Source organism: Octodon degus, unplaced genomic scaffold (genome assembly GCF_000260255.1).
Source record: "Octodon degus isolate 3935 unplaced genomic scaffold, OctDeg1.0 scaffold00214, whole genome shotgun sequence".
NCBI lineage: Eukaryota > Metazoa > Chordata > Mammalia > Rodentia > Octodontidae > Octodon > Octodon degus.
In genome coordinates, this window is record NW_004524790.1 from 1,137,044 (window position 1) to 1,163,259 (window position 26,216).

The 26,216-nt window shown below is 53.4% G+C and overlaps 1 protein-coding gene across 9 annotated transcripts in view; it reads left to right on the forward strand.

Annotated features, from left to right (window-relative positions):
- Fbn3 (fibrillin 3) overlaps window positions 1-26,216 on the forward strand; it is a 64,719-nt gene that overhangs the window by 36,804 nt on the left and 1,699 nt on the right. For 4 of the 9 annotated variants that reach the window (XM_023705100.1, XM_023705107.1, XM_023705104.1 and 1 more), the window contains 25 exons: window positions 2,521-2,646; window positions 3,001-3,150; window positions 3,819-3,890; window positions 5,787-5,912; window positions 6,461-6,586; window positions 7,978-8,103; window positions 8,368-8,484; window positions 10,675-10,803; window positions 11,137-11,256; window positions 11,667-11,792; window positions 12,507-12,659; window positions 12,734-12,799; window positions 12,889-13,014; window positions 13,990-14,109; window positions 14,222-14,344; window positions 15,163-15,297; window positions 15,403-15,528; window positions 16,434-16,640; window positions 16,915-17,040; window positions 18,542-18,664; window positions 18,821-18,937; window positions 21,171-21,299; window positions 21,390-21,509; window positions 22,704-22,938; window positions 24,212-24,359. In XM_023705100.1, the coding sequence (XP_023560868.1) occupies window positions 2,521-2,646; window positions 3,001-3,150; window positions 3,819-3,890; window positions 5,787-5,912; window positions 6,461-6,586; window positions 7,978-8,103; window positions 8,368-8,484; window positions 10,675-10,803; window positions 11,137-11,256; window positions 11,667-11,792; window positions 12,507-12,659; window positions 12,734-12,799; window positions 12,889-13,014; window positions 13,990-14,109; window positions 14,222-14,344; window positions 15,163-15,297; window positions 15,403-15,528; window positions 16,434-16,640; window positions 16,915-17,040; window positions 18,542-18,664; window positions 18,821-18,937; window positions 21,171-21,299; window positions 21,390-21,509; window positions 22,704-22,938; window positions 24,212-24,359 (3,272 nt within the window). The remainder of the gene's footprint in view (window positions 1-2,520; window positions 2,647-3,000; window positions 3,151-3,818; window positions 3,891-5,786; window positions 5,913-6,460; window positions 6,587-7,977; window positions 8,104-8,367; window positions 8,485-10,674; window positions 10,804-11,136; window positions 11,257-11,666; window positions 11,793-12,506; window positions 12,660-12,733; window positions 12,800-12,888; window positions 13,015-13,989; window positions 14,110-14,221; window positions 14,345-15,162; window positions 15,298-15,402; window positions 15,529-16,433; window positions 16,641-16,914; window positions 17,041-18,541; window positions 18,665-18,820; window positions 18,938-21,170; window positions 21,300-21,389; window positions 21,510-22,703; window positions 22,939-24,211; window positions 24,360-26,216) is intronic. The other 5 variants (XM_023705102.1, XM_023705103.1, XM_023705105.1 and 2 more) reach the window with 5 other exon arrangements.

Consider the following 26,216-nt stretch of genomic DNA (forward strand, 5'->3'; position numbering starts at 1 on the left):
TTATTTATTTGTGTGTGTGTGTGTGTGTGTGTGTGTGTGGCCAGCTCAGCCCACCAGGGGGCGGGGCTGGCTGGCATGTGGTGCTGGGGGATTGAACTGTGGTCCCTGTGCTTTGCTAAGCTTGTTCTAAGTGGGTGCTTTAGACCACTGGGCCATCTCACCAGCCCTACTTAGTGCTTTTACTAGTTGTTCCTCAACTACTGATTTCTTTTATGGTTAGTTGATTTTTTTTTTCTAACAGACTCTCAAATTCCCTTCATGTTTCTTTTTCTGTATTTTTTAAAAGTATTTATTTATTTTTTATTTATTTTTGCAGTGCCAGGGATTGAATTTGGGACCTTGTACTTGCCAGGCAGGCACTTATGCCACTGAGCCATCTCCCTGCCCCTAAAAATATTTTTTTAATTGTTGGTCTGACACTACAATTATCATCTTTACAATAATCAAGTTTGGGCTCCGTCAACTTTATTTCAATGCAATAAAAAAGCTGCTCTTTTACAACTTTTTTTTGGGGGGAGGGGGGAAGAAAGGTTTATTTCGCTCCCAGTTACTGGAGGCTCCAGCCCACATTGAGCTCTCTTTTACGACGTTATCCTTCCCTTCACCATGTGACCACCACAGATTAGGTCTTTACAAAAAGGTGTGCCCCTTAGCATTGACTGGTGAGTACTGCAAACATGGTAGTACATCGTATAGGTCCAGCTACTCTGGAGGCTGAGTCAGGCAGATTAGAAGCCAGCCTGGGCAACAAAGTGAGACCTCATACCTAATTTTTTTTTTTTTAGTGTATTTTGTACAGGGTCTCACTATGCAGCTTGGACTCACAGTGATTGATCCTCTTGTCTCAGCCTCCCCAGCACTGGGATTATAGGCATGTGCCACCATGCTCAGTTTCAGGGCCAGCATGGCACACCTGGGGCTCTGGGGCCAGCATGGCATGCGGTACTAGGGACTGAACCTGGGCCCTTGAGCGTGCCAGGCTGGCACTTAGACCACTGAGCTATCTCATCAGCTCTCTTCTTTAGAATCTTTTTTCTTTTTTGTATTTTAAGGAAGGGTCTACAGGGTGGTCAGGTTCTCACTATTAGATCAGACTCATAGTGATCAGCCTATTTACAGGCTCCCAAGAGCTAGCGCACCACCACTCCCAGTCTCAATCGCCATTTCAGCGTGCCCCGGGGGGCGGGGCCAACACGGCAGGCCTGGGGATTAAACCCCTGGCCCCTGCTACTGCTTGCAGGAGCTTTAATCTGTTGAGCTATTTGGCTGGCCCTCTCTTTAGAATCTTGAGGTTCAACATTAGGTTGTTTTTTTGTTTGTTTGTTTGTTTTTGGTGGAACTGGGGATTGAACTCAGGCCCCCGTGCTTGCCAGGCAAGCGCTTATTCCACTGAGCCATCTCCCCAGCCTTATCATTAGGTTGTTTACTTGAGCTCACTTTTTTGGGAGGAGAGAGCGGTGTTATTTACTGGGGATTGAATTCGGAATGTTGCACTTTCCAGGCAGGAGTTTATGCTGCTGGACTGTCTTCCCAGCCCCTGAGCTCACTGTTTTTGGCATGGTGTTTACCACTATGGATTTCCCTCATAGGACTGCTTTCATTGCATCCTGTAGGTGCTGGTATCTGGTATTGTCATTATGATGTAATTATGGAAACTGTTTAATTTCTTCTTTAATTTCTTCTTTCATTTCACAAATGACCCATTAGTTGTTCAGGAGGGTGTCCGTTGATTTCCATGTGTTTATAGAATGTTTGTGGTTTCTGTTGACATTGATTTAAAGTTTCCTTGCACTGTGGTCAGATAATATGCTTAAGATAATTAAGTTTTGCCATAGCTGCTTGTATCAGGAAAAAAAAAAAAAAAACAACGAACCAGTATATGTGTGATTGATAGTATTCATAGTGTCAAGCAGCCGCTAGGGTTAGCAGAATGTAGCTCCCAAAGATAAGCAAGAACAGCTGCTTACTAATAAAAAAGAACTCGTAAGACCTGGTCCTCCCTCCCCACCCCAGTACTGCTGATTGAACCCAGTGCCTCTGCACGGAGCTAAATCTTCATAATTTTTGAGTTGGGTCTCACCAAATCACCCAAGCTGGGCTCAGATCTGCAGTCCTGTAGCCAGGTGTGGTGGTGTACACCTGTAATCCCAGCACTTGGGAGGATGCAGCAAGAGGTTCAGTGCAAATTCAAGAACAGCCAGGGCTGTAGCCTCCCTGAGTGCTGAAACTAAGTACAGGAGTGTGCGGGCCACCTCGCCTGGCTTAGGTGAGGTTGTGAAGGATGAATAGGAGTTTTCTCAGTCTAGTCCACTTTATACAGAAGTCGTGTCCCAGTAGACTTCCCTCACTTAGTGCGGCGGCCTGTCTTTCCACATCACTGGGACGTCCGCACACTTACGAGTCGATTTCGAGGGAAAGCTGCGCCTGCAGTGCCGTGGTCCCCTGGGCCTGGCTGGCAAGCCTCTCGGGCGATTACTGGACACCACCTGCCCACTGTCCTGCGCCCTGCCCTCTCCTCAGATGTCGACGAATGCTCTGCACACGCGGGCATCTGCGGCCCTGGCACGTGCCACAACACCCTGGGGAGCTACTCCTGCGTCTGCCCCGCGGAGTTCCTGCAGGTCGACGCGGGCAACCACTGCGTGGGTGAGCAATGCGGGGGCAGGCGCTTAGGAGCCTTTAACGCTGAAGACAGTGACAGAGGTGTGTTTGAAAGAGAAAGGAGAAGAAGGGTGGGAGCAGCTGCAGAGGCGATCTGTGTCACTGAACAAGGCTGCAGGGTTCAGGAGCCTGACCCGCCCTTGGAGAGGTCGCCCAGGTTGTGCACTGCCCGGTAAAGGCTGAGCTATGAAGGGTACTTCCCAGTGCGCTGGGGAACGGACAGCAAGCTCATCACGCCCAAATGGATCCATGATGCATCTCCATCTGTTTGGTCCTCTCTTCCGCTGACCGGAAGCGGCCCTTTCCCACACTAACTCTTGTCCCCCACCCCTGCTGCAGACGTGAGAAAGAGCCTTTGCTTCCGGCACTATAATGGCACCTGTGGGAATGAGCTGGCCTTCAACGTGACCCGGAAGACGTGCTGCTGCGCCTACGACATTGGCCGGGCCTGGAGTCGGCCCTGCGAGGCCTGCCCTCTCCCCGGCAGCCGTGAGCGCCCTCCCCAGCCCTTCCCGTGGCGCTCCTCCTGGAAAGCCCCGCAGCCTTCCCTCCGCTGGGGGCTTTACGATGGCAGGGTGACCAATGGGGCTCATGGAGGTGGGGAAGGCTCTGCAGGCAGTTGGGGAGCTCCCAGATGCTCTGGGGGCCAGGGAGAAAATCCCAGCCGGATAGGTGGGCAGGGATCCCCTGGGCTGGGAGAGGGGACCTGGGTGGCTCTGGGAAGTCCCAGCCCCTGGAAAAACAGAGTTGGGGTGAGAGGAGGTGTTCCAGGCAGGGAAACTGGGTGGTCAGTCTGTTAGGAGAGCGGGGGCATGGTGGGGCACATCTGTCATCCCAGCTCCCTGGGAGGCTGAGGCGAGAGGACTGCCATGTTCGAGCTCAGCCTGGGCAGCTTGGTGATGTAGCAAGGTCCTGTCTCCAAATAAGGAAAGAAGGGCTGCGGATGGAGCTCCGTGGGAAGCCCTGGGTTCAGTCCTCAGTACTGGGGAGGGAAAACAAGACCCGGCCCCTCCTGCTGAGCCAGAGACTCGTGCAGGGCACTTGCAGGTCGGGAGTTGCCGGTGGACCACTCCACAGTCGCTTCCCTCACCTGCCCTGATGGAGCGCCCAGAGCCTGAGCTCCCGGGCCGGCCACAGCTCTGTTCTTCTCTGCCCAGCCGACTTCCAGGTCCTGTGTGGGAATCAGGTCCCGGGCTTCACTGTCGATGTCCACACGGGGAAGCCCACAGGTGAGTGGCGGCTGCCACTGCCCCCTCCCTGCCGAGGCTCCTCCTCTCTGTATCCCACCCTCAACTTCTGTCCCCTTGGAACTGGAAGGCTCAGGCTCTGGCATCCCCGTCCGCTTCCTGTTGCTGTGGATTTGCGGCTTGGAGGCTGCTGAGAGTGAGATCAGACAGGACTCCATCTTTAGTGTAGAGGAGAATGGCAAGAAAAGAGTTTCTGTTTGGTGTAGATGCAGTTTTTTTCCCCTGGTACTGAGGATTGAACCCGAAGCGTCACACTGAACTGCATCCCCACTCCTGCCTTACTTTTGATTTTGTTTTTTAGCATTAAAAAAAATTATTTATATATTTGGTGCAGGGTCTCACTACCCAGCTCGGACTCATAGTAATCCTGCTGTTCCCAGCTGGGATTCAGGTGTGCACCTCCACGCCTGGTCATAGTGGGCGGCTCAGTGTGCCCAGGGGCATGTGGTGCGGGGGATCAAACCCCTGTCGCTGTGCTTGCCTAAGCAGGTGCTTAGTCCGCTGAGCTATCTCACTGGCCCTTTAGTTTTGATTTTGAAGTAGGCCCTCATTAAATTACTACGTTGTCCAGGCTGGGCCCAGCTCGGGGACCTCCTGCCTCAGCCTCCCACAGTACTGGGATGACAGTGCCTGGTGCTACCTCTAGTTTAAAAAAAAAAAAAAAAATAGTTCTGGTCAGTGCTTGGTTGCATCTGAAGAAGTGGAACTCACAGGGAGCAGAGGCCTGTGTTGGGGTGGTTGGGTGCATGGGCGGGCATACGCGTGCATTTATGCAACTCGAATGCGATGGAATTCATGTGCGGTACGCCTTACCTAGAAGAGCCCAGTTTGTGGCTGGGAGTGTAGATCGGTGATGGGGGGCTTGTCTAGCATGTGCGAGGTCCCGTGTTCCATGCCCAGCTCTGTAAGTAACAACAGCAGCAGTAATAATGAGGGAAAGGAAGAGGGGAAGAAGGACCCCAATTTGGTGGTTTTATACACTCAGAGCTGTGCAACCATTCCCTTAACTAAAGTTTAGAACATTTTCAGTACACAGAAACTCCTAGCCAAACACGGCGGCCACACCCCTGTGGTCCCTCATTCTAGGAGGCTGAGGCAAGGGGATCATATCTACAAAGCAGCCGGGGCAACTTAGAGAGATTCTGTCTCCAAATTTAAGCCTTATTTATTTTTATTTTGGGGAGGTAGTTATTCATTTGTTTTGTTGTGTTTGCTTTTCAATGGCAGGAATCAAACACAGGACCTCGCACTCGCCAGGCACCGCACCACTGAGTTATATGCCCAGTCCCTATGTTGTTGTTGCATGTTGAGATGGAGTCTGTCTAGGTAGCAAACTCCCAAGAGTCCTCCTGCCTCAGCCTATTGGGGGCTGGGATTACAGAGATGTATACCATGCCTGGAAAAAAAAAAGTCTTTCTTTCTTTCTTTCTTTCTTTCTTTCTTTCTTTCTTTCTTTCTTTGTGGAAGTAGGGATTGAACTCAGGTCCTTGCACTTGCCAGGCAAGTGCTTATTCTGCTGAGCCATCTCCCCGGCCCGCCTTCCAGCTGTCCTGAGGGTGGGGCTGGCGCAGCAGGCGGAACCTCAGTTCCCTACACCTGCCTAAGTGCTTTAGACAGCTGAGCTATCTCACCAGCCCCTACAGTGGACATTTCAGCTGCACACACCTCCTCCCTGTCCTCTCCTCTCTTCCCACACCCTCACATCCTCCTGGTGGACACTCTTTGGCTACAGTGGGCTTTTGGGGCTGTGTGCTGGCTTCTAGCCTCACCTTCCACTATCTTCCAGCGTCTGGCTCTAGGACCAATGGGTGCCTCAGCTCAGGGGCTCCTGGAGGCCCTGGGCGTAGGGCTGCCCCTGACAGTTTGTGTCCTCCCCAGACATTGACGAGTGTGGGGAGATCCCGGCCCTGTGCACACACGGCGTCTGCATCAACCAGATTGGAAGCTTCCGCTGCGAGTGCCCCTTGGGCTTCAAGTACCACAGCGCCTTGCTGGCCTGCAAAGGTGCCCCCCCCTCTATCCCCAGCCCTGGGGTCTGGGTGGGACACTGGCTTCGTGCTTTGCAATCTGGTCCTGTAAACTCTTCTAGGCTCAGTTTCCCTATCTGTAGAGTGGGCCGTATTTGTTCACTTTTTGTTGTCGGACATAGTACCCAACACCCACAGCTTAGAGGAGGAGAAGCTGACCTGGGTCATGGTTTTGGAGGGTTCAGTCCGTGGTGAGGAGCACAGGGCTGGGATTACAGGCCTGTGCCACCATGCCCGGACCCGGCTCAGTGCACCCAGAGGTGGGCCGACGCAGCATGTGGTGCCAGGGAAGCCCAGCCTCTGTGCTTGCATAAGCAGGTGTTTAGTCCGCTGAGCTGTCTCGCCGGCCCTGTTGAGCATTTCTTCATGTAGTGATGCCCACAGTAATCGCGCAGGGCGACCCTCTTCCCGAGCGCCTCCGTCTGCCCAGTCCCAGTGTGCCTGCCCTTTTCTCCAGGGGTTCAAGGTTTGACTCTGTCCAGCTGTGCCCTCTCTTATCCCCATCCTGTTCCCTGGGCTCCTCAGATGTGGACGAGTGTGCCGGCAGGGAGAGGGCCTGCCACAGGAACGAAGAGTGTGTCAACATCCCAGGCAGCTACCGCTGCCAGTGTGCCCGGGGGTTCAGGCTGTCACCCAGTGGGACCTGCATGGGTGAGTGGGGTCTCCAGGTCAAGGGCGAGGGGGCCAGGCTCTGTCACCTGCTGTGATTTGGGTAGAGCATGGTTCTCTCAGGGTCCCCTCTGTCTCTCTGTCCCTCCCTCTGTCCCTCCCTTTCTCCCCACTCTCTCCATCCTTCTCTCCCTCCTTCCTTTCTTTCTCAACTTTTTTTTTTTTTTTTTTGAGACAGGGTCTCACTCTGTGATTTAAGCTGGCTTTAAACTCACTAAAAATGACTCTTGTTTTGCCAGGCTAGCCTCAAATTTGTGGAAGTCCTCCTGCCTCAGCCTCCTGAGTGTGGGGATGACAGGCATGCACTCCCATGCCCTGCCTCTTCTCTCTCTCTCTCTCTCTCTCTCTCTCTCTCTCTCTCTCTCTCCCTCCCCCTCCCTCCCTCCCTCTCTCTCATTTTCGTCCTTTTGAGACAGGGTCTCACTACGCAGTGAAGGCTGGCCTTAAGCTCACTTTTTAGCCCAGCCAGTCTTGATCTTGCAACGGTCCTTCCTGCCTCAGGCTCCCAAGGGCTGGGATCACAGGCCTGAGCCACAACGCCTGGCTTCTTTTTAAAGTTTTTAATTTTTATTAGTACGAGTACGTGTTTGGAGTATATAGAGATTACACTCATTGTAGGGAGTTGGTCCATGTACTTAGCACATTTGAATTCTTTTGACATGGAGCCAGGCATGTCGGCACATGTTTATCCTATAGCTCTCGGGAGGCTGGAACAGGAAGACTGAAGGGAGTTTGAGGCCAGCCTGGGCCACATAGTGAGTCCAGGCCAGCCTGCACTACAAAGTGAGGCCCTATCTTGAAAAATTTTAAAAGCCAATACACTAACTTATTATTTAATGTTTACAACAGCTTTTAATTTTTAACCAGTACGTGTTTATGGTACCTAATGTTTGGAGTTCGTATCTGTACAGAATATAGCTTAATTCTTTTTATCTCCTGTTCTTCCCCTTCGTCCCCTGTCCCCTTCCTACTTGCAAGAAATCTGTCCTTGCCTGTACTAGTGGGGGGACAGAAGGTAAATTGAGAGAACACCCTGCGGGGTGGGCTGCTGAGGATGGATCCTAGTGCCTCACACACTCTAAGGATGTGGCATACCCGGAGCTGGGCTCCCAGCCCTGAGATCGCCTGTTCAGGGACAAGAATGAAGTCCGCCAGGCGTGGTGGTGCACACCTGTAGTGCCAGCGCCCTGGAGGCCGAGGCAGGAGGATCGCTGAGAGTGCAGAGCTGGCCTGGGCTTCGTAGTAGTGTCAGGGCTACGCTGGACTGTCCCGTGTAGCATGGCCTTGTTCATGCCAGGCCTTAGAGAAGGAGAGTGAGGTCAGTCTTTGTGGGGGTGCGATGCCTGGGGACAGCACACTGCCTGCACCCCCAGGTCGGAATGAATGTGAGGAAATCCCCAACGTCTGCAGCCATGGCGACTGCGTGGACACCGAGGGCAGCTACGTGTGCCTGTGTCACCGCGGCTTCCGGGCCTCCGCAGATGGGACCCTGTGTGTGGGTGAGAGCCCTGCCCGCTCCCTGCCTGGGCCAGGCCCTGCCTGGGGTCTTCCCTGCCTCTAGGGTGGGCATGGCTCTTTCATCCACCCTAGTTCGTGACAGGCCTGGATCTGAATTGTGGCCCACAATGTTGGGTAAATGACTTGTGGGTGTCTGTGGGGACCATGGATGGCATCGGGGACCTCCCCAGCCGTCCTTTCTGGGATCACTGGCCCACTAGCCAAAAGCACTGGTAAGTGCGGGGGTCCTGGCTCCACCCTGACAGACCTCAACGAGTGTGAGCAGTGGCCGTGTGGAAACGGCGCCTGCAAGAACGTCGCGGGCTCCTACACCTGCCTCTGCGCCCCCGGCTTCGCAGCAACGCTCAGCGGGAACTGTGTGGGTGAGCTGGCCAGGCACATGCGTGATACCCTCCCCATGGAGGTGACCTCAGGGATTGGAGTTTCCTTGGAAATGAGTTAACTGTTCTCCATACTCCAATTCCCTAGTGGTAGGGCTGGCATGGGGGCTCTCATTTGCTCCTGTCAGAGTTTATGCTAAGATCGATGGCAGGCGGATAGACTCCGTGACCTAATGCTATGAACTGGCCTTTGCGTGCCCTCTTAGCTGCACCCCACACACGTTTATGTTATGTCTCATTTGCACTGAGTCCAAATTCATTTCTGGCTTCCCTTACTGTTTCTTCTCTGGCAAATGCATAAGAGAAGGAGCTGAAGAGTAAAAACAGGGCCTTGGTGGTATAACAGGGCCCATCTGGGGTCGCTGGCTGAAAGCATGCACTCCGAGATCAGGCAGTGCAAGTTCAAATGGTGGCTTTGTCACCTGCCAGGTGTGCGATCCTGGATAATGTACCCCCTACACTTCCATTTCCTTATTTGCGAAAGGAAGACCAGTAATGGGACTTAGCAGAGCAGTGTCAGACTACACAGCCTTCTCAGCAGAAATACTACCAGCGCCGGCTGTGGTGGCGCATTTCTGTAATCTCAGCACTCAGGCTGAGGTAGGAGGGTGGCTGTGAGTTCGAGGCCAGCCAGGGCTACATAATGAGTTCAAGGCCAGCTTGAAGTACCCAGCAAGACCTTGTCTCAACAAACAAAAACTAACTTAACGAAACAGAGATATTACCAGAAAGCCAGTGCAGTGGCGTATGCACCTATAATCCCAGCACTACGGAGGCTGAACGGAAGGATCACACAAGTTCAAGGCTATCCTGAACTACTGAGATGGTTGACTGTTTCATTCCAGTCTTCTATACATCAACTCATTGCCTCCCTCAATACTAGGGAGAATAAGTAAATAGGAATGAGTTAGGATATAGAAGACCGGAATGAAACTGTCAACCAACTCAACCTCTAGAACATTCTAGAATCCACGTTCTTGTCAGGTTTCACACAACAGCATACACTGGACCGTATAAATATCCCTAAGTAATTTTGAAAATTATAATCCTAAGTCTTTTTGTTTTTAGCAGATCGGGGATTGAACTCAGGCCTTTGCACTTGCCAGACAAGCACTTATTCTACTAAGCCATCTCCCCAGACTCCTTTTTTTTTTTTTTTTTTTTTTGTACTGGGAATCAAACTTGGAACCTTGCTTTTGCCAGGCAGACACTGAGCCACTGAGCTACATCCCCAGCAGAATTTTAAAAATTAAAGACACAGAATAGGTCCTTGGGTTTATGGGAATTAAACAAGAAATCAATCACAGATTTAATTTCTAAATATTTGGAAATCAAGCAGCATAGTCCTGAATAACTCATGGGCCAAGAAGAAAACAAGGAAAATTAAAAAAAAAAAAAATTTACTGCTGTGTTCTCCCCCCCCCGCCCACCCCATGCTGAGACCGCAATGAGACTGGGAGTGGTAGTGTGCACCTGTAATCCCAGCTCTTGGGAGGCTGTAAACAGGTGGATTACTAGGAGTCTGATCTAGTAGTGAAACCCTGAACACCCTGTAGACCCTTCCCTAAAACACAAAAAAATTTAGAATTATATGAAAATGAAATCATAAAATATTGAAATATGCAGGGCCCAGCAAAGAGAGTTGTTACGCTTTAGACTAAAAGGTTGTCCAAATGCTCATGGGTTTGGAAGGTGATTCGCCGTGGGGTCACAGACTCCTTAGGGGGTTCACCCCTGGGGAGCTGAGTAGCTGAGCATGAGGAGTGAGGCTGGGGCTTGGCTGGAGGTTGGTGGAAAGAACCACAAGTCCAGCACTTGCCTTTTGCCAGGCCTTTCTGCCATCACGTTTCTGCTTAGACCCATCTCACCATGAACCAAAATAAGCCCCTCCTCCTTTCAGTTGTAGGTGTGAGTTGTTGTGTCTGGGGACAGGAAAGTGACTAAGACAGAGGCACTCAGAGCAAATGCACCACATTGTGTGGTTATGTTAGGAAACACCAGGGCCCACTACACAGGACGGCAGCGAGGTTAATATACAGAAATGGATGTAGAAGCATTCAGGAAATAGAAGTCAGTGCCATCAGCTCAACTTAACTGTGGGTGGAAATGCAAGCGAAGGTCAGTTCCCTCAAGCCCTGTGGCTGACCCCACCTGCCCGTCTCCCCTCTGCAGATGTGGATGAGTGTCGCATCATGTCAGGGCAGGTGTGCCAAATGGGACAGTGCCACAACACAGCCGGCTCCTTCCTCTGTCTCTGCCGGGGTGGCTTTGAGCTTGCAGCCGATGGGAAGAACTGCGTGGGTGAGTGTCGCCATAGGCTTGGGAGCCTCCCGTCAGCCTCTGCTCCGTACTGACCAGAACTTTGTACCTCCCAGTGAGTGTGGCTCCATTTAATGTCCACGCATGTATTGTAAGGCATAAAAAGGAAAAATACTAGCACCTTTTGAGTTCCCAGAGTGCATGGTTTAGGGCGAGCCTTCCCTGCAAGCGTGTTTCCGCGAGATTTGGTGGTGCACACCTGTTATCCCAGCACTGTGGAAGGCAGAGGCTGCAAGATGCCAAGCTGGAGACCAGGCCCAGGTGAGCTGGCTGCCTCGCTCTGGCACTGGGACCCCTTCCTTCTCCTCTCCACAGATACAAACGAGTGTCTCACACTCAAGGACACCTGCCTGCCAGGCACTTGCCAGAACCTGGAGGGATCCTTCCGCTGCATCTGCCCCCCTGGCTTCCAGGTGCAGAGCAACCACTGCGTAGGTGAGTGACGGCCCCACCCCACTGTGGCCCATCTGTAAATACCAGGTGGGATGAGGGTGAGCTGGGGACCGGCTGCACACAGTGCCAGGAGCAGCGGCATGCACTGTTAATACCGCTGGTGCCGCCAGACTCCTTTCCATCCTAAGACATGGACCAGGAATCAGGAATGGTAGCTAACGTCTGTAATCCCAGCAATCTGGAAGGCTGAGGCTGGAAGGTCTCTAATGTACTCCTCCTGACCGTGACCCCCACCCTGAAGACACCTTCTGGCAAAGACCACATACACACTGCCGGCCAGTGCTGTAGGCCACACTAAGTCCTCAGATTCTGCACCTTAGATCCCCATCCCAGCCTCATCCTGCTGGAGGTCCCACTTGTAGCCCTCCCAGCTCATGTCCCTGACCCTCCAGACATCAACGAATGCTTAGAGGAGCCTAGCCTCTGCTTGTTTGGCACATGTAACAACAGTCCCGGGAGCTTCCAGTGTCTCTGCCCGCCTGGCTTTGTTCCTTCTGACCGTGGACACCGTTGCTTTGGTGAGCTAGACACAGGGTGTGCACAGGGCTCCGGGAATCCGGTGGTGGAGGTAGGGTGGGAAGGAGCCGATCACCCAGGAAAGGAAGGCTGTGGTTTGGAACCGGGGATCGAACTCAGATCCTTGCGTTTGCCAGTCAAGCGCTTATCCTACTGAGCCATCTCCCCGGCCCCGTGTTTTGTTGTCTTTTTGAGACAAGGTCTTACTGTGCAGTTCAATGAACCAGGGATTGAACTCAGGTCCTTGCCAGGGAAGCGCTTATTCCACTGAGCCATCTCCCCGGCCCTCTGGCTGGTTTTTGTACAGCACTGCAGGAGCTCGGACCAGACACCTGTGTCCCTGCACAGTGCAGTTCTGCTAGCCCCAGCACTTCTCAGGCTGACAGGATTCGGAGTAGAGCTGAGACCTGGGAGGGTGGGGACCTAAAGTCTAGGAACCTCCTGCTCTCTGGAATCCGACGCTTTGCCTCCTCTCCAGGAATGAATTGGTTGAAACTACTGCTGAGTCCCATCTACATTGCCCGAGTCCCGGGCCTGATCTTCATTGGCTCAACAGGAGTCACATGTTGATCCCTGAACCAATCACCTCGGCCAGGGAGGTGGGGTGTTCTGATTAGCTAGTGGTAGAACAGGCATGGCCCCTCCACAAGGTCTGGGGTGAAGCTGGGCGGCAGGCCTGCGCTGGCATCCGCTGGCCCCTGACACTCCTCCCACAGACGCACGGCAGAGTTTCTGCTTCACTCGATTTGAGGCCGGGAAGTGCTCCGCGCCGAAAGCTTTCAACGTCACCAAGAGCCGGTGCTGCTGCAGCAAGAGGCCCGGGGAGGGCTGGGGCGACCCCTGCGAGCTGTGTCCTCGGGAGGGCAGCGGTGAGTGGCGCCCGCGCCGCGCCGCGCCTCCCCCCTCCCGGGGCGCCGTCTGACCCGGCCCTCTCCCTGTCCAGCTGCTTTTCAAGAGCTCTGCCCCTTCGGCCACGGGGCCGTCCCAGGCCAGGGCAACTCCAGAGAAGGTGAGCCCCGAGCCCGCCGCCCTGCCTTGGCGCTGCCCGACGCGGTCCTGGCGCGCGCAGTGACCCTGCCTGCAACCCTGCCGCCGCAGATGTGGACGAGTGCGCCGAGAGCCCCGGCGTCTGCCGCCCTGGCCTCTGTGTCAACACCGACGGCTCCTTCCGCTGCGAGTGTCCCTCTGGCTACAGCCTGGACCCTACGGGGATCGGCTGTGTGGGTGAGGCCCCCAGGCCCCATCACACACACACACACACACACACACACACACACACACACCCATCGCCCTGTCCTCCCTCATGGGGGCCCCATCGCACACACACACACACCCATCGCCCTGTCCTCCCTCATGGGGGCCCCATCGCACACACACACACACACCCATCGCCCTGTCCTCCCTCCTGGGGACCCCATAACATACACACACCCCCATCGCCCTGTTCTCCCTCATGGGGGGCCCATCACACACACACACACCCATCGCCCTATCCTCCCTCACTAACCCACACTCTCTTCACTCGTCCACTCATTCACTCATCCCGTTCATCTCAGTTCAGGCTGGCTTTGGACTCACTATGTAGCCCAGGCTAGCCTCGAACTCGCAGCTATCCTGCCTCAGCCTCCCGAGTGCTGAGAGTGTGCCACCGCGCCCTGTTCATACATTTTCTTGTTCACACACGATCATTCTTTCACTCAGTCATTCCATTCTTTCGTTTCCCTTGTGTCCCACCACCACCACCACCACCCTTTAGCCACTCATTCTTTCGTTCATTGACTCGTTCATACGCTCATTTCATTGGTTCATTCACTCAGCCCTCACTCCCTCATTGGTCCCGCACGCCTTCCTTCACCCCCGTCACTCCTCCCTCCCTCGTGCACTCGCGCACCATCCAACCTGTACTCTTTCCGTCTCCTTCCTTCTTTGCGCTCCTGCTTCCCTTGCTCGCTGCTTTCCCATAGTCCTCCGCGCGCTCAGCTGCTTGCTAACTGGGTCACTCTTTCGCACGCTCATCCAGTCGCTTTTCACTTGCCCACACCGCCCTTGTCATTCACGCGTTGATCCCTATCTTATTCATCCGTCCACTGCCCACGCGTTCATTCGCGCAGCTATGGCGTCCCTATGGCGGACGAGAGGCCAGTCCTGAGGATGGGGCCTCTCTGTGGGCCTGACCTCGAGCACCTTCTTCCCACCTAGACACAGACGAATGCTCCATGGGGAAGCCCTGTGGGGAAGGCACGTGCACCAATGTCATCGGGGGCTTCGAATGTGCCTGCGTCGATGGCTTTGAGCCTGGCCCCATGGCCACCTGTGAGGGTACGCCACTGGTTGCCCAGGACTTGGGGGCGGTGTGACAGGGACACCTGGGGTGGAAGCAGGGATCCCACCAGTAGACCCCCCTGGCAGACACCTGTGGTGGCTTCCACAGACATCGATGAGTGCTCCCTGAACCCGCTGCTCTGCGCTTTCCGCTGCCGCAACACCGAGGGCTCCTACGTGTGCACCTGCCCGGCTGGCTATGCCCTGCGGGAGGATGGAGCCATGTGCCGCGGTGGGCTCTGCGCAGAGGTGGTGGGCGGGGCGTGTCCCTGCCCTGGGTCACGTGATCCCCATTGCGTACAGCAAACATCCGGGGCCTAGGCTCTCCCAGACAAGTGTGGGTTCCACGCCTCCACTTCTTGTCCAGAGCCTCAGCTCCCAGGGTGCGAGGGAGTAATCTTGGAGCCCACAGAGCTGAGCCAAGTGAGCTTGCACAGGTGCTCCTTCAGGAGGAGCCATTGTCTTGGTCCAAAGAATAGCAGCATATACCCAGATAGTGGTGCACACCTGCCATCCCAGCACTGGGCTGAGGCAGGAGGATCTCTAGGGCAACCTGGGCAACCTAGTGAGTGAAGACCAGCCCCAACTACACAGACCTTGCCCACCCACCAAATAAGATGAAATGGACCACTGACATCTTGGTCCAGAGTCTAACAGGACAGCAGAGGCTGGCCCTGTCCTAAGTAGGGCAGAACAGAGGGGACAGTGGTCATCTCTGCTTCCACAAAGGACTTCCTCATCCCAAATGCACCATGTCAAGGGCAAGAGACCCTGAGGCTCAGACATGGCCCCCACAGGGCTTTTCCTGAATTCCAGCTCCAGCACCCATGGTGACATATGACTGACTCTCAGACCCTGATGTAGGCCAGGGAGGTGGGGTGCATTCTGAGCCCCTTGGGGCTAGCCATGGCCTGGGGCTCTCCCTTCTGGATGGGACAGACTCCTGCCAGGAGACCCCTCTGTATCCCACTGCGGCTGTGGAGGGCGGATCCTGGGGCCATACCGTGGAGCACCTGGATTTTACTGACCCCTACCTCTGGTCATCCAAAGACGTGGACGAGTGTGCAGACAGATCACAGGACTGCCACGCCCGAGGCATGCTGTGCAAGAACCTCATTGGCACCTTCACGTGCGTCTGCCCTGAGGGCATGCAGCCGCAGCCCGGCTCCGGGGAGGGCTGTACAGGTAGGGGATACGGGGTCTCCTGTGGAGGGAGGATGTCCAAGGCCGTGCGGCTGCTGGCTTGGGGCTCTGGCCACCCCTCTGGCTGCCTCTTCCTTCTCAAACTAGATGAAGATGAATGCTACAGCCAGCCCGGCGTCTGTACCCACGGCCAATGCATCAACACCATGGGCAGCTTCCAGTGCAGCTGTCACAAGGGCTTCCAGCCCAGCCCGACCCTCACCGAGTGCCATGGTACGTGTGGCCAGGCAGGAGGGAGCTAGACACCTGTCTCTTGGGGTCCCCAGGAGCTCTGAGAGGCAGGGATGGTGTTGGGGGGCCTCGGAGAGACCTGCAGGCAGTGGCTAAGCCAATCCAGAAACATGTCCACTGCACACGTGTGCGCACGTACACACATACAACCCACTTGTGCTTTGGTCCTTTCGATCAAACATTCCAGAAAACCTGCTGCCTCCTACTCCCAACCTGTCCCCCATGGTTCCTCCAAAGCCAGAAGCAGCACTCAGCCACGGGCCCTCCTGATTTCCTACCTCCAGGAAACTACACCTGGCAGGTGGCCTGTGCAGCCACATCTGTCTGTTCCATGTGTCCGTTCCTGTCTGCTTTTTCCTGGGCAAGCATCCACCCCGCAGCTCCAGGCCAGATGTGCCTATCCAGAGGCCTCCTGGACACTGCTGTCCGCAGCCCCCCACCGTGGCACTTGCCCCAGAGAAAGCTCAGGATCTTTGTCCCCGTCCTCAGCTCAGCGACAGGTCCCCATGTGAGCTTCCCAGAGTGACCCCTCTTCCCACTTCGGCATCCAATCTGCGTGTGGCCCTCCCCACTTCCCATCTGCATCTGGATGTCATTTTCCTTCTGCTCCATCCCACACGTGGCCACTTCCTGCCCCCACCTTGATGTCCCCTGCCACCCTTGGGGAAAGAAAGTTTCCCTTTTCCCCCAAGCTACTGTTCTACCTTTGTAGCCCAGTGCAGGGCACCACTCTGAGGGTTGGGTGTGCCTGTTGCCTTCACCCCAGCCCACTGAAGGTGTTTCACAGAGTCGAAATGATTTCAAAGATTTCATGTCCCATGCATGTCCCCAAGGGGGTTCCGGGCCTCAGGGTTCTCTTGCTCACCATCCCCTCTGCTTCCCTACAGATGTCCGGCAGGGGCCCTGCTTCTCCGAGGTGCTGCAGGCTGTGTGCCTGGTCCACTGGAGCAGCGGCGAGGCTGTGACTAGGGCCACGTGCTGCTGCGGGGGTGGCCGGGGCTGGGGGCCCAACTGTGAGCTCTGCCCCCTGCCTGGCACCTCTGCCTACAAGAAGCTGTGTCCCCACGGCATGGGGTACTCCGCTGAGGGACGAGGTGCGTGTCCTTGAGGTGATCATGCTCCACGTCGGTGTTCTGTGTATTCTCTGCATGTACCAGCTCATTAATGGGCACCCGAGCTGGTGTATGCTGGTGCAAGCTTGTTAACAGGCATGCATCTCTGTGTTTGCACTTGCTTGTGCTCAATGAAAGGCGCCCCAGCCGCTCCAGGACAACGCACCCTGAGGGTGGGGTCCCGTGGGTGGAGGTGTGGGGACAAGGCTGGTGGGCAGAAGGAAGGCACCGCCCATCCTGCCCCGCCCATCTCCAGATGTGGACGAGTGCCGTGTGCTTGCCCACCTGTGCTCCCACGGCGAGTGCATCAACAGCATTGGCTCCTTCCGTTGCCACTGCCAGGCTGGGTACACACCGGATGCCACTGCCACTGCCTGCCTGGGTGAGCCTCTCCCCCACAACCCACTTCCCTGGCATTTACAAGACGCCCACCTCGTAAGGGAGCCAGAACACAAGACCACAAGCACAGCCCCCTGGGCTTCTCCCCTCTGTGCGGGCTGTGCTCCCCCTCACATTTCCTTCAGCCCAATTGCTGGGAGATGCTCCTAAGTCATGCAGCAGCAGACCCCACCCTGTGGGCAAGTCTGGCCTCCTGTTTAGTTTTATCAATAAAGTTTTATTGGCACACAGCTGTGCCTATTTATACTCATCAGCTACTCAGTTTGTAGAAAGGTCATTGGCCCCTGCTGGGATACCAAAATCCAGGGCTGCCTAAATCTCTTCTATTTGCATATGACTTACACACATTTTCTTTTTCTTTTCTTTTCTTTTTTTTTTTTTTTTTTTTTTTTTTTTTTGTGGAACCGGGGATTGAACTCAGGCCCTTGTGCTTGCCAGGGAAGTGCTTATTCCACTGAGCCATCTCCCCAGCCCCAACACATTTTCTTTTTCTTACTTTTTTTTAAAAAAAAATTATATGTATATATTTTTTTTCTTTTTCTTTTCTTTTTTTTTTTTTTTTTGTGGAACCGGGGATTGAACTCAGGCCCTTGTGCTTGCCAGGCAAGTGCTTATTCTACTGAACCCTCTCCCTGGCCCAAGTTTTTATATTTTTGAGACAGTGTCTCACTATGTACCCCAGGCTGGCCTTGAATTCACAGCAATCCTCCTGCCTCAGCCTCCAAGTGCTGTGTTTATAGACATGTGCCAGCACACCCAGCTGTACACACTTTTATTTGCTTTTATTTATTTTTTATTATTTATTCTTTCAATACAGGGCCTTGCTACACAGTTTGGACTTATAATGATCCTCATGTCAGCCTCCCCAGTGCTGGGATTACAGGCATGCACCACCATGCCCGGTTTTGGGGCTGGCACAGTGCCGGGTTGGCACAGCATGCGGTACTGGGGATCAAACCCAGGTCCTTGTGCTTGCCAAGAAGCACTTAAACTGCCAAGCTACCTCCCCAGACCATTGCTTGTATTTATTTATTTACTTACTTATTTTTTTCTTTATTCTGTGGTGCTGGGCATGGAATGGCTTAGGCAAGCCCGGGGACCGCGGTTTGATCCCTGGCACTACATGCCGCGCCAGCCACGTCCCCCAGGTGGGATAAACCTGCCAGAGTGGGAGCATGGTGGTGTCTGCCTGTAATCCCAGCTCTGGGGAAGCCGCAAACAGGAGGATCACAAGTCCGAGCTGCGTAGGAGAACCTGCAACAACCAAATACATTTTAAAAAAAAAGACTATTTTCAGTCCGTCGTTGGTTGAATGTGTGGGTACAAGCAGCAGACTGTTTGTTTATTACTCTGCTTTTGACGGAAAAATGCCACTTCCTGTGTACTCCACAGATTTAGGGTGGTCAGAGTCTAGGAAGGGGACCCCAGCCCCTGAGCGATTCTCATTATCTGACCTCCTCACACTCGCTATCCCGCACCCCCAGATGTGGACGAGTGCGGCCAGGACCCCAAGCCGTGTGCCTTCCTCTGCCAAAACACCGAGGGCAGCTTCCTCTGCACCTGCCCGCGGGGCTACCTACTGGCGGAAGATGGCAGGACCTGCAAAGGTGAGGGCCTCTGCTGTCCTCCCCAAGCACACCGCATCCAGGCTCTTCCCCTCATCTCCTGGGAGCTCATTCCCTCCAGGCACCGCCCCCAAGCTGTGGCCACGCCCCCGGGCAGCCCTAGCCCCGCCCCCTGAGCCCCTGAATTCTTTGCCGCAGACGTGGATGAGTGCTCTGCCCGGCAGCACAATTGCCAGTTCCTGTGCATCAACACCATTGGTGCCTTTGCCTGCCGCTGTCCCCCGGGCTTCACTCAGCGCCACCAGGCCTGCTTCGGTGAGTGCCCCAACCCTTCCTGCGGTCACCAAAGAAGTATCAGGCATCTCCCTGGTGTGCCAGGCATCAGGGATAGGGGTAAGGGAGTGGGTTGAAGCCCTTGCCTCCTTGGGGCTCATCTTAGTGACATCTCCCTCCTTGCTCGCCCTGGGGGGCTGAGAGCCGCTCCCCTAGAGGTGCCTTGGGCCTGGGCCCCCAGCCTCCACTTGGCCCTCACCTAGAAGGCTCGGGGACTCCCAGGGTTCACTCTGTCCAAAGCGGAACATGGTTTAGAAGTCAAAGCCACAAGGGCATCTGCCACTATCTTGTGGCTCTCAGGGAACCAGATTTCCTTTCAGGGTCTGGGCCCAGCTGAGTGTACCCCCTTTCAGGCTCCCTCTCATCCATTTATTTACCATCTGCTGAGCACCAGCTTTGTACCAGCCAGTGCTTCCAGCCAGAAGATTCAGACTGCAGCCGAGTGGCCTGGCCCGTGCTTGCTTTTGTTAATAAAGTTTTATTGGTACACAGCCACGCCCACTCTACCCATCTTCCGTGGCTGCATTTGCATTATGATAACAGAGTCCAGTCTTTCAATGGAGCAAAACAAAAGCTTACTCTCTGGCTATTGACAGAAACAGGTCCCAAGGGTCCAGGAGAATAGTGGCCGCTACCACCATGGGCCCTCTAGCACAGAATCAGACTGGACACTATTATTAAGAATCAGCCTTAATAAATATGTTAAAAGGCACTAAGAACATAAAAGCAAAGGCAGAATTAGGAGGTTAGGAAAGAAACAAAGCTGCAGTATTCAGAGAACAGTCAATCAGCTAGTGGGATGGTGGCTTATGCCTGTCAGCCCAGCGCCTGGCAAGCTGCAGCAGGAGAGTCGCCCTAAGTTTTAGGCCAGCCTAGGCTACGTAGTTAGACCCTGTCTAAAAAAAAAAAAAAAGTTTTGTTTTCAGTGCTGGGAATTGAGCCTACCTACATGTCAAGTATATACTCTATCCCTACCTAGCTGGCCAGATAGCTCAGCGCACTAAAGCACCTGCTTAGGCAGAGCACAGCAGCTGGGGTTCGATCCCTGGTGTGCCGAGCCGGCCCTGCCCCCGGGGCGCTCTGAGATGGAAAGTGAGACTAGGCCTGACGCCTGTAATCCCAGTGCTTGGAAAGCTGAAAACGGACTGATCTGTGTAGTGAGACCCTGAAGACCCTGTACTAAACACATAAAAAATATAATAATAATAGTATATCATTGAGTTATACCCTGAGCTACTTATAACATCAATTTTTAAAATTTTTATTAATCGAACAAAAATAAATTTTTATTGGTCAATTGTGGCACTAGGAACTGAATCCAGGGCTCTGACACTGAGCTACATTCCCCACATACTTTTTGTTTTGAGAAAGGGTCTTGCTAGGCTGGGCTCAAACTTTTGATCCTCCTGTGTCAGCCTCCCAGAGTGCTGGGCTTGCAGATGTGCCCTCCCCTACCTGCTTTACTCTAGTTCAGCATGTGTGTGGTCCTGGGGGATCACAGGTCTCACCTGCATGACACACATCCTCCCAGGAGCCACATCTCCAGCCTGTGAAGGTATTGGTCATCTTTTAGTCCCTTGCCAGATACTATCCTAAGCCCTGTGTGCAGTTCATTCAGTTCTTACCCAAACAAATGCCAAAAGGAGGTGTCAATCCCCTCTGTGTGGTAACTCAGGAAACTGAGGCCACCAGGGAAAGACTGCCCGCCTTTGAGATGGAGAAGAGCTGAGCATGGGGGCACATGCTTATAATCCAGCCTTCTGGGAGGCCGAGGCAGGGGCATTGCAAATTTGAGCCAAGGCTGGGCAGTTTCGCAACTCAGCAAGACTGTCAAAATTTTAAAATAATGTTTAAAAAAATTTAAAAAGTAGGGGAGATGCAATTCAAGCGAAGCCCTTCATCTGTACCACTACAAATCCTGGCCGAGAGAAGAACTGTTACAGCTCTCATTTCTTTCTTTTCTCTTTTCTTTTTTTTTCTTTTTTCTTTTTTTTTTTTTTTTGGCGGAACCAGGGATTGAACTCAGGCCCTTGCTCTTGCCAGGGAAGCGCTTAGTCCACTGAGCCATCTCCCCGGCCCACAGCTCTTATTTCACAGAGGGAAAAACAGGCACAGAAAGGCAGAATGACTTGCCCGAAGCCACACAGCAAGTCAGGTGGCACCCACAGCATTCCCTAACCACCAGGAGACCCTGCCCATTCTCTGTCCTCTGCAGACAACAACGAGTGCTTGGCCCAGCCCAGCCCATGTGGTGCCCATGGACACTGCCTCAATGTCCCAGGCAGCTTCCGCTGTGAGTGCTACCAAGGCTTCACTCTGGACGGCTCAGGCCAGGGCTGCAAAGGTAGAGCCAAGCCAGCATGGGTGGGGTGCACGGCTGGGGGTTCTTGGAGCCAGCAGCTGAGCCCCCTCTCCCTGGCTCTCTATGCCTCAGATGTGGATGAGTGTGACGGACCCCATCGCTGCCGCCATGGCTGTCAGAATGAGGTGGGGGGCTACCGCTGCAGCTGCCCCCACGGCTTCACCCAGCACTCCCAGTGGGCACAGTGTGTAGGTGAGTGGTAAAGGTGGGCAGGAAAACCTGGGAAGAGCGAGAAACAAGGAGCCGCTTTACTGCCAGATGTTGTGACCGGCAGAACTATTTAAAACTCAGATAAGCCAGCCTGGGATGTCTCCCACTGGGCAGCCAGGGGACAGCTAAGCAAACATGACATGGTATTCCAGTCCATTTCTTAGAGAGTGGTTGACAGGAGTTGAGAAAGATTTGGAGACCATGCCTGTGATTGCTGGAAAAGAAGGCAGTGATTAATTAGTGATGTCTACCATGAGTGGAGTGAAAAGAGTACAGTGATTGATTAGTGATGTCTTCCATAGGAACAGAAGAAAGAATATTGCAGTTGGTTGGTGATGTCTGTTGTGGGTGATTGGAGAGAATGTAGTGATTGATTAGTGATGTCTTCCATGAGTGGCCTGGAAAAAGTGCAGTGACTGATTAGTGATTAGCAGGGGAATTAATGCTGGGATTGATTAGTAATGTCTACTCTGGGTACAGCAATGGGCAACAAAGGCATGTATGTATACAACATCTTGACCGTACATGTTGCAGTGGACCTACTTTCTGTCTTCCTCTTGTCATTTAAGGTGATTCTTTAACTAAGTCTTGTTTGGTTTTTGTCTTCCCGTGCCACCTTACCCTCAGGCCTTTGTCTGCACTGCTCTTAGGGATGGCACAGATCCCTGGCCTTTGCTGGTGATTCTTTCCCCAACTCTCCTCCATGGATTTGCCTTGTACCAGGCCTGTAGGGTGCAGAAGTAAGCCCCAAATGGACCCCTGCAGAGGAGACCCCTCATTAGACGACTCACTAAGTTCTCCATTGAGGACAATTTTGCCTCCCAGGGGACCTTTGGAAGCCTGGCATGGTGGTGTGCGCCTGTATTCCCAGCTTCTGGAAAGTTGCACATAGGGCTGAGGGCCAGACAGCTTGTGCCAGAGCAGCCCACAATTTAGCGTTTAGGAGGTGCTTTGAGAAATACCATGAAGGAGAATTGCAGGCTTGCGGCAGAGGCTTGGCAAGTATGATAAGGAGTGTGACAAGCAAAGTGTGGAAGAAGACAGATGCAGTCGGGTTCCTGGTGAGCTCCTGCAGGCTGTCACTGTGGACTTGGGCTCTGATGGGCAAGCCTTCCGGATGGAGGGCTCTGGGGGTGCGGAATCTCTGGCCACCATTTGTCGCCTCCTTATCCACAGATGAGAACGAGTGTGCTGTGTCACCCACGGCCTGCGGTAGTGCCTCCTGCCACAACACCCTTGGGGGTTTCCATTGTGTCTGCCCCTCTGGCTTTGATTTTGACGAGGCCCTCGGGGGCTGCCAGGATGTGGATGAGTGCACTGGACAGAGCGGCCCCTGCAGCTACGGCTGTGCCAACACTGCCGGTGGCTTTCTGTGCAGCTGCCCCCGAGGCTACTTCCGGGCTGGGCAAGGGTGAGAGGTTTGAGTGGGTGGGAAGGGGTAGAATGGGCACAGGCACTGTGCTCTGTGTGTACATGTGTGCATGAGGGGCTGAGGCATGAGGGTTGCAAATTCGAGCCCAGCTCAGGGAACTTGAGACCCTGTCTCAAAAACTGTGTTTTATAACAGGAGTTGAGGATGTAGCTCAGTAAAAGGACCGGGGATCAACCCCCAGTAACACGTGCACACACATACACACATGTGCACGCACACACGGATGCATGCATATGCACACACATGCATGCACAAAAGGCGTAGTAGTTCTAGATGACCTGTGTGCAGCCTCTTCTATACTGTTTTTTTCCAGAGGTGGGGAGGAACCCAGGGCCTTGCCCATGCCAGGCAAAGTGCTCTACCACTGAGCTGCATTTCCAGCCTTCTTGGATAATTTGAATCACTTTCAGATTATTTATAATGCCTAATTCAATGTTTATGCTGTGTAAATAGTTGTCTTGTATTGCTTAGGAAATAATAACAAGAAAAATGTCCACGTATTCAGTACAGACAGAGGGTAAGCCTCAGCACACATCAGCAACAATTTATGACTTTTTTTCAGTACTGAGATTGAGCCCAAGGCTTTCACCCTGAGCTACAATTCTAGCACTTGTTTGTTTATTCATTTTGTTTGCTTAAAATTTTGAGACTGAGTCTTGATACATCATTAAATTGCCCAGCCTGGGTTCAGACTTGCAATCCTCCTGGCTCAGCCTCCTAGACTGCTGAGGTTATGGGCACGTGCCCCCACACCTTAGTAGGACAGTGCACTTTTCTTGAGGTGCTAAGGGCCTTGCGTACGCTAGGCAAGCGCTGTACCACTGAGCTGCCCCCGACTTTGCATCAGTTTTGATCCTGGGTAGTTCAGTAGGAAATGCGGAGCCTGTGTGCATGGAGACCTGCATGAGTAGATTCATACATAGCGCATGTGTCCTTGCATGTCACCTTCCCCGTGTGCACACAGGCCCCCACCTGTGCACACACTGGGGCACGCTCATTTCTCCCAGGAAATTCATACCATCTCATTCCCATGTTCACACCTGTGCCGGGTGGCCAGGGGGCCCATGCACACACACAGCTCTTCTGCGGGTGTACACAGAGCCACAGCAGCACAAGCACACAGGCACATTTGTACAGCAGCTCCTGCCCCAGGGCAGCTGGCTCATGCTGGAGGGGTGGGACAGGTTAGCAGGCCTCCTGCTAAGGTGTCAGCTGCTCCTTGAAAGCCTGCCTTCCCACCATCCTGGCCTAGGCACTGTGTCTCTGCCCTGGGCTTCAGCCCTGAACCTCAGGAAGCCCCAGATGAGGAGCCGCTCTCCCCAGAAGCTTGCTATGAATGCAAGATCAACAGCCTCACCCCTCAGGACCGGCCACGGCGCAGTGCCCGCAGGAGCCACCAGGTATCACAGGAGCTGCATGGGGCAGGGGCAGCCAGGGGGGCTCCCCACAGCTGGGAAGAGGCTATGACCCTGAACTAGCACTCAACTCAGCTGAGTGTGGCGGAAAACAGACCTGCAATCCTAGCTCCTCAGGCTCCTGAGGCAGGAGGATCTCAGGTTCAAGACCAACCTGGGCAATTGAGCAAGTCCCTATCTCAAAATAAAATGTGCCAGAAAAAGGCTGGGGCTATACTTAGTGTGGGGGAAGGGCACTTGACTCCCGTGTCCCAGCTTTTCTCTCCTGTCATGGGCTATCACTCTCCCTGTCCTTCTATCGTGCTGGAATTTCCCTTGGGGACTCTGGGAAACATCCCCTGGGCACTTCACATCAGATAATTATTCAGGCATCTCATACAGACCCTGGCCAGGAGTAATAAATTAAAAAAAAAAAAAAAAAAAAAAAAATTCCTGCTCCTGATATTCTGATTGGGAAAGACCAAAAGGAAAAAGAAAAGAATAAGTAAAACATCCTCTTTCTCTTTTGGCTACCTTGGTTTTGGTTCTGAGAAGTGAACTCAGAGCTGCATCTCTAGCTCTTTGTTTGAAGAGGAGGTCTTGCTAAAGTGCTCAGTCTAGATTTGAACTAGTGATCGTCCTGCCTTAGCCTTCTGCAGTGCTGGGATTACAGGTGCAGACCACCGTACCTGGCCATGTACCATGTTTTATAGCCCAAGATAAATATGATCCATGAGAAATAGTCTAAGAGAATAAATAAAACTGGAATGAAATAGACATGAGGGGTTGGAGGGGCTTTCAATATTTAATTAGTCAAATACCAAATGCATTACTGTACCTTCTTTTCTCTGATTGTTTCCTCCCCTCTTGCTATGGGCTAAGGTGGCATTATGTCAGTCATCATCCCATAGTTCCTGTTACTTGCCCTGAGCATCAATAGAACCTTCCACTGGAGTTACTACTGTATGAGGGCAGTGGCGTGATTATCATGGTGAACAGAACAGAGCTGCACTGTATATTTGCCTGCAATACCGACTTGCCACCAGCAGGTGTCAATAAATGCAAATGTCCTGCCTACACTGCAAGAAGAGCCAGCTATCCCCAGATGCGGGGCCTGGGAGGCAGGAAGAGCTTTCACTTTAACACGGTGGCAGGGTGCTTGGTGAGCATGCAAATGAATACATAGGTATGCAAATGAGCCTGGATATGCAGATGAGGCAGTGGGTATGCAAATGAGGTGCGACCCACGGAGCAGGGCCAGGCAAAAGAGAAAACACAGATAACCTTCTGTGTTTTTGGCTGGGTCTACCAGCCCAGAGCAGCCTGCCACGGAGGTTCACTAGCTCTGTCCGGCTGCCAGGACCAGGAACACAATTCGGAGTAATGCAGATAAAGGAGGGTTTGTCTTCTACATACAGGGGCCTCTAAGAACACCAGATGCAGGAAGTCCAGCGGAAGCCCACGCCGCTCTTGCATCACGTGGCCCTGCTCCCTTCTCTCTCTCCCAGCTGGGTGTCCTTTTTGTCTGTCTGCAGCTCTGGTTCCTACAAAAAGTCCCTTGATCTCAACACGAGCCACCAGGGCTGCCTCTGAGTGATCTCAGGGCTGTGGTCACCAATGGCATCGGAATGACCCCCCGGCTAGGTATCTGAGGCAACCTTTGACTCATTTAGGTTAGCCTGGCAGGGGTCTTACCAAAGCCCCTCACCTGATACCAGGAGTCTGGAAACTGTATAAAAGTGGTTACCCAAGCAGGGCATGGTGGCACAAACCTGTAATCCAGCATTTAGGAGGCTGAGGCAGGAGGATCACCCCAAGTTCTAAGCCAGCCTGGGCTATATAGAGAGACTCTCTCTCTCTCTC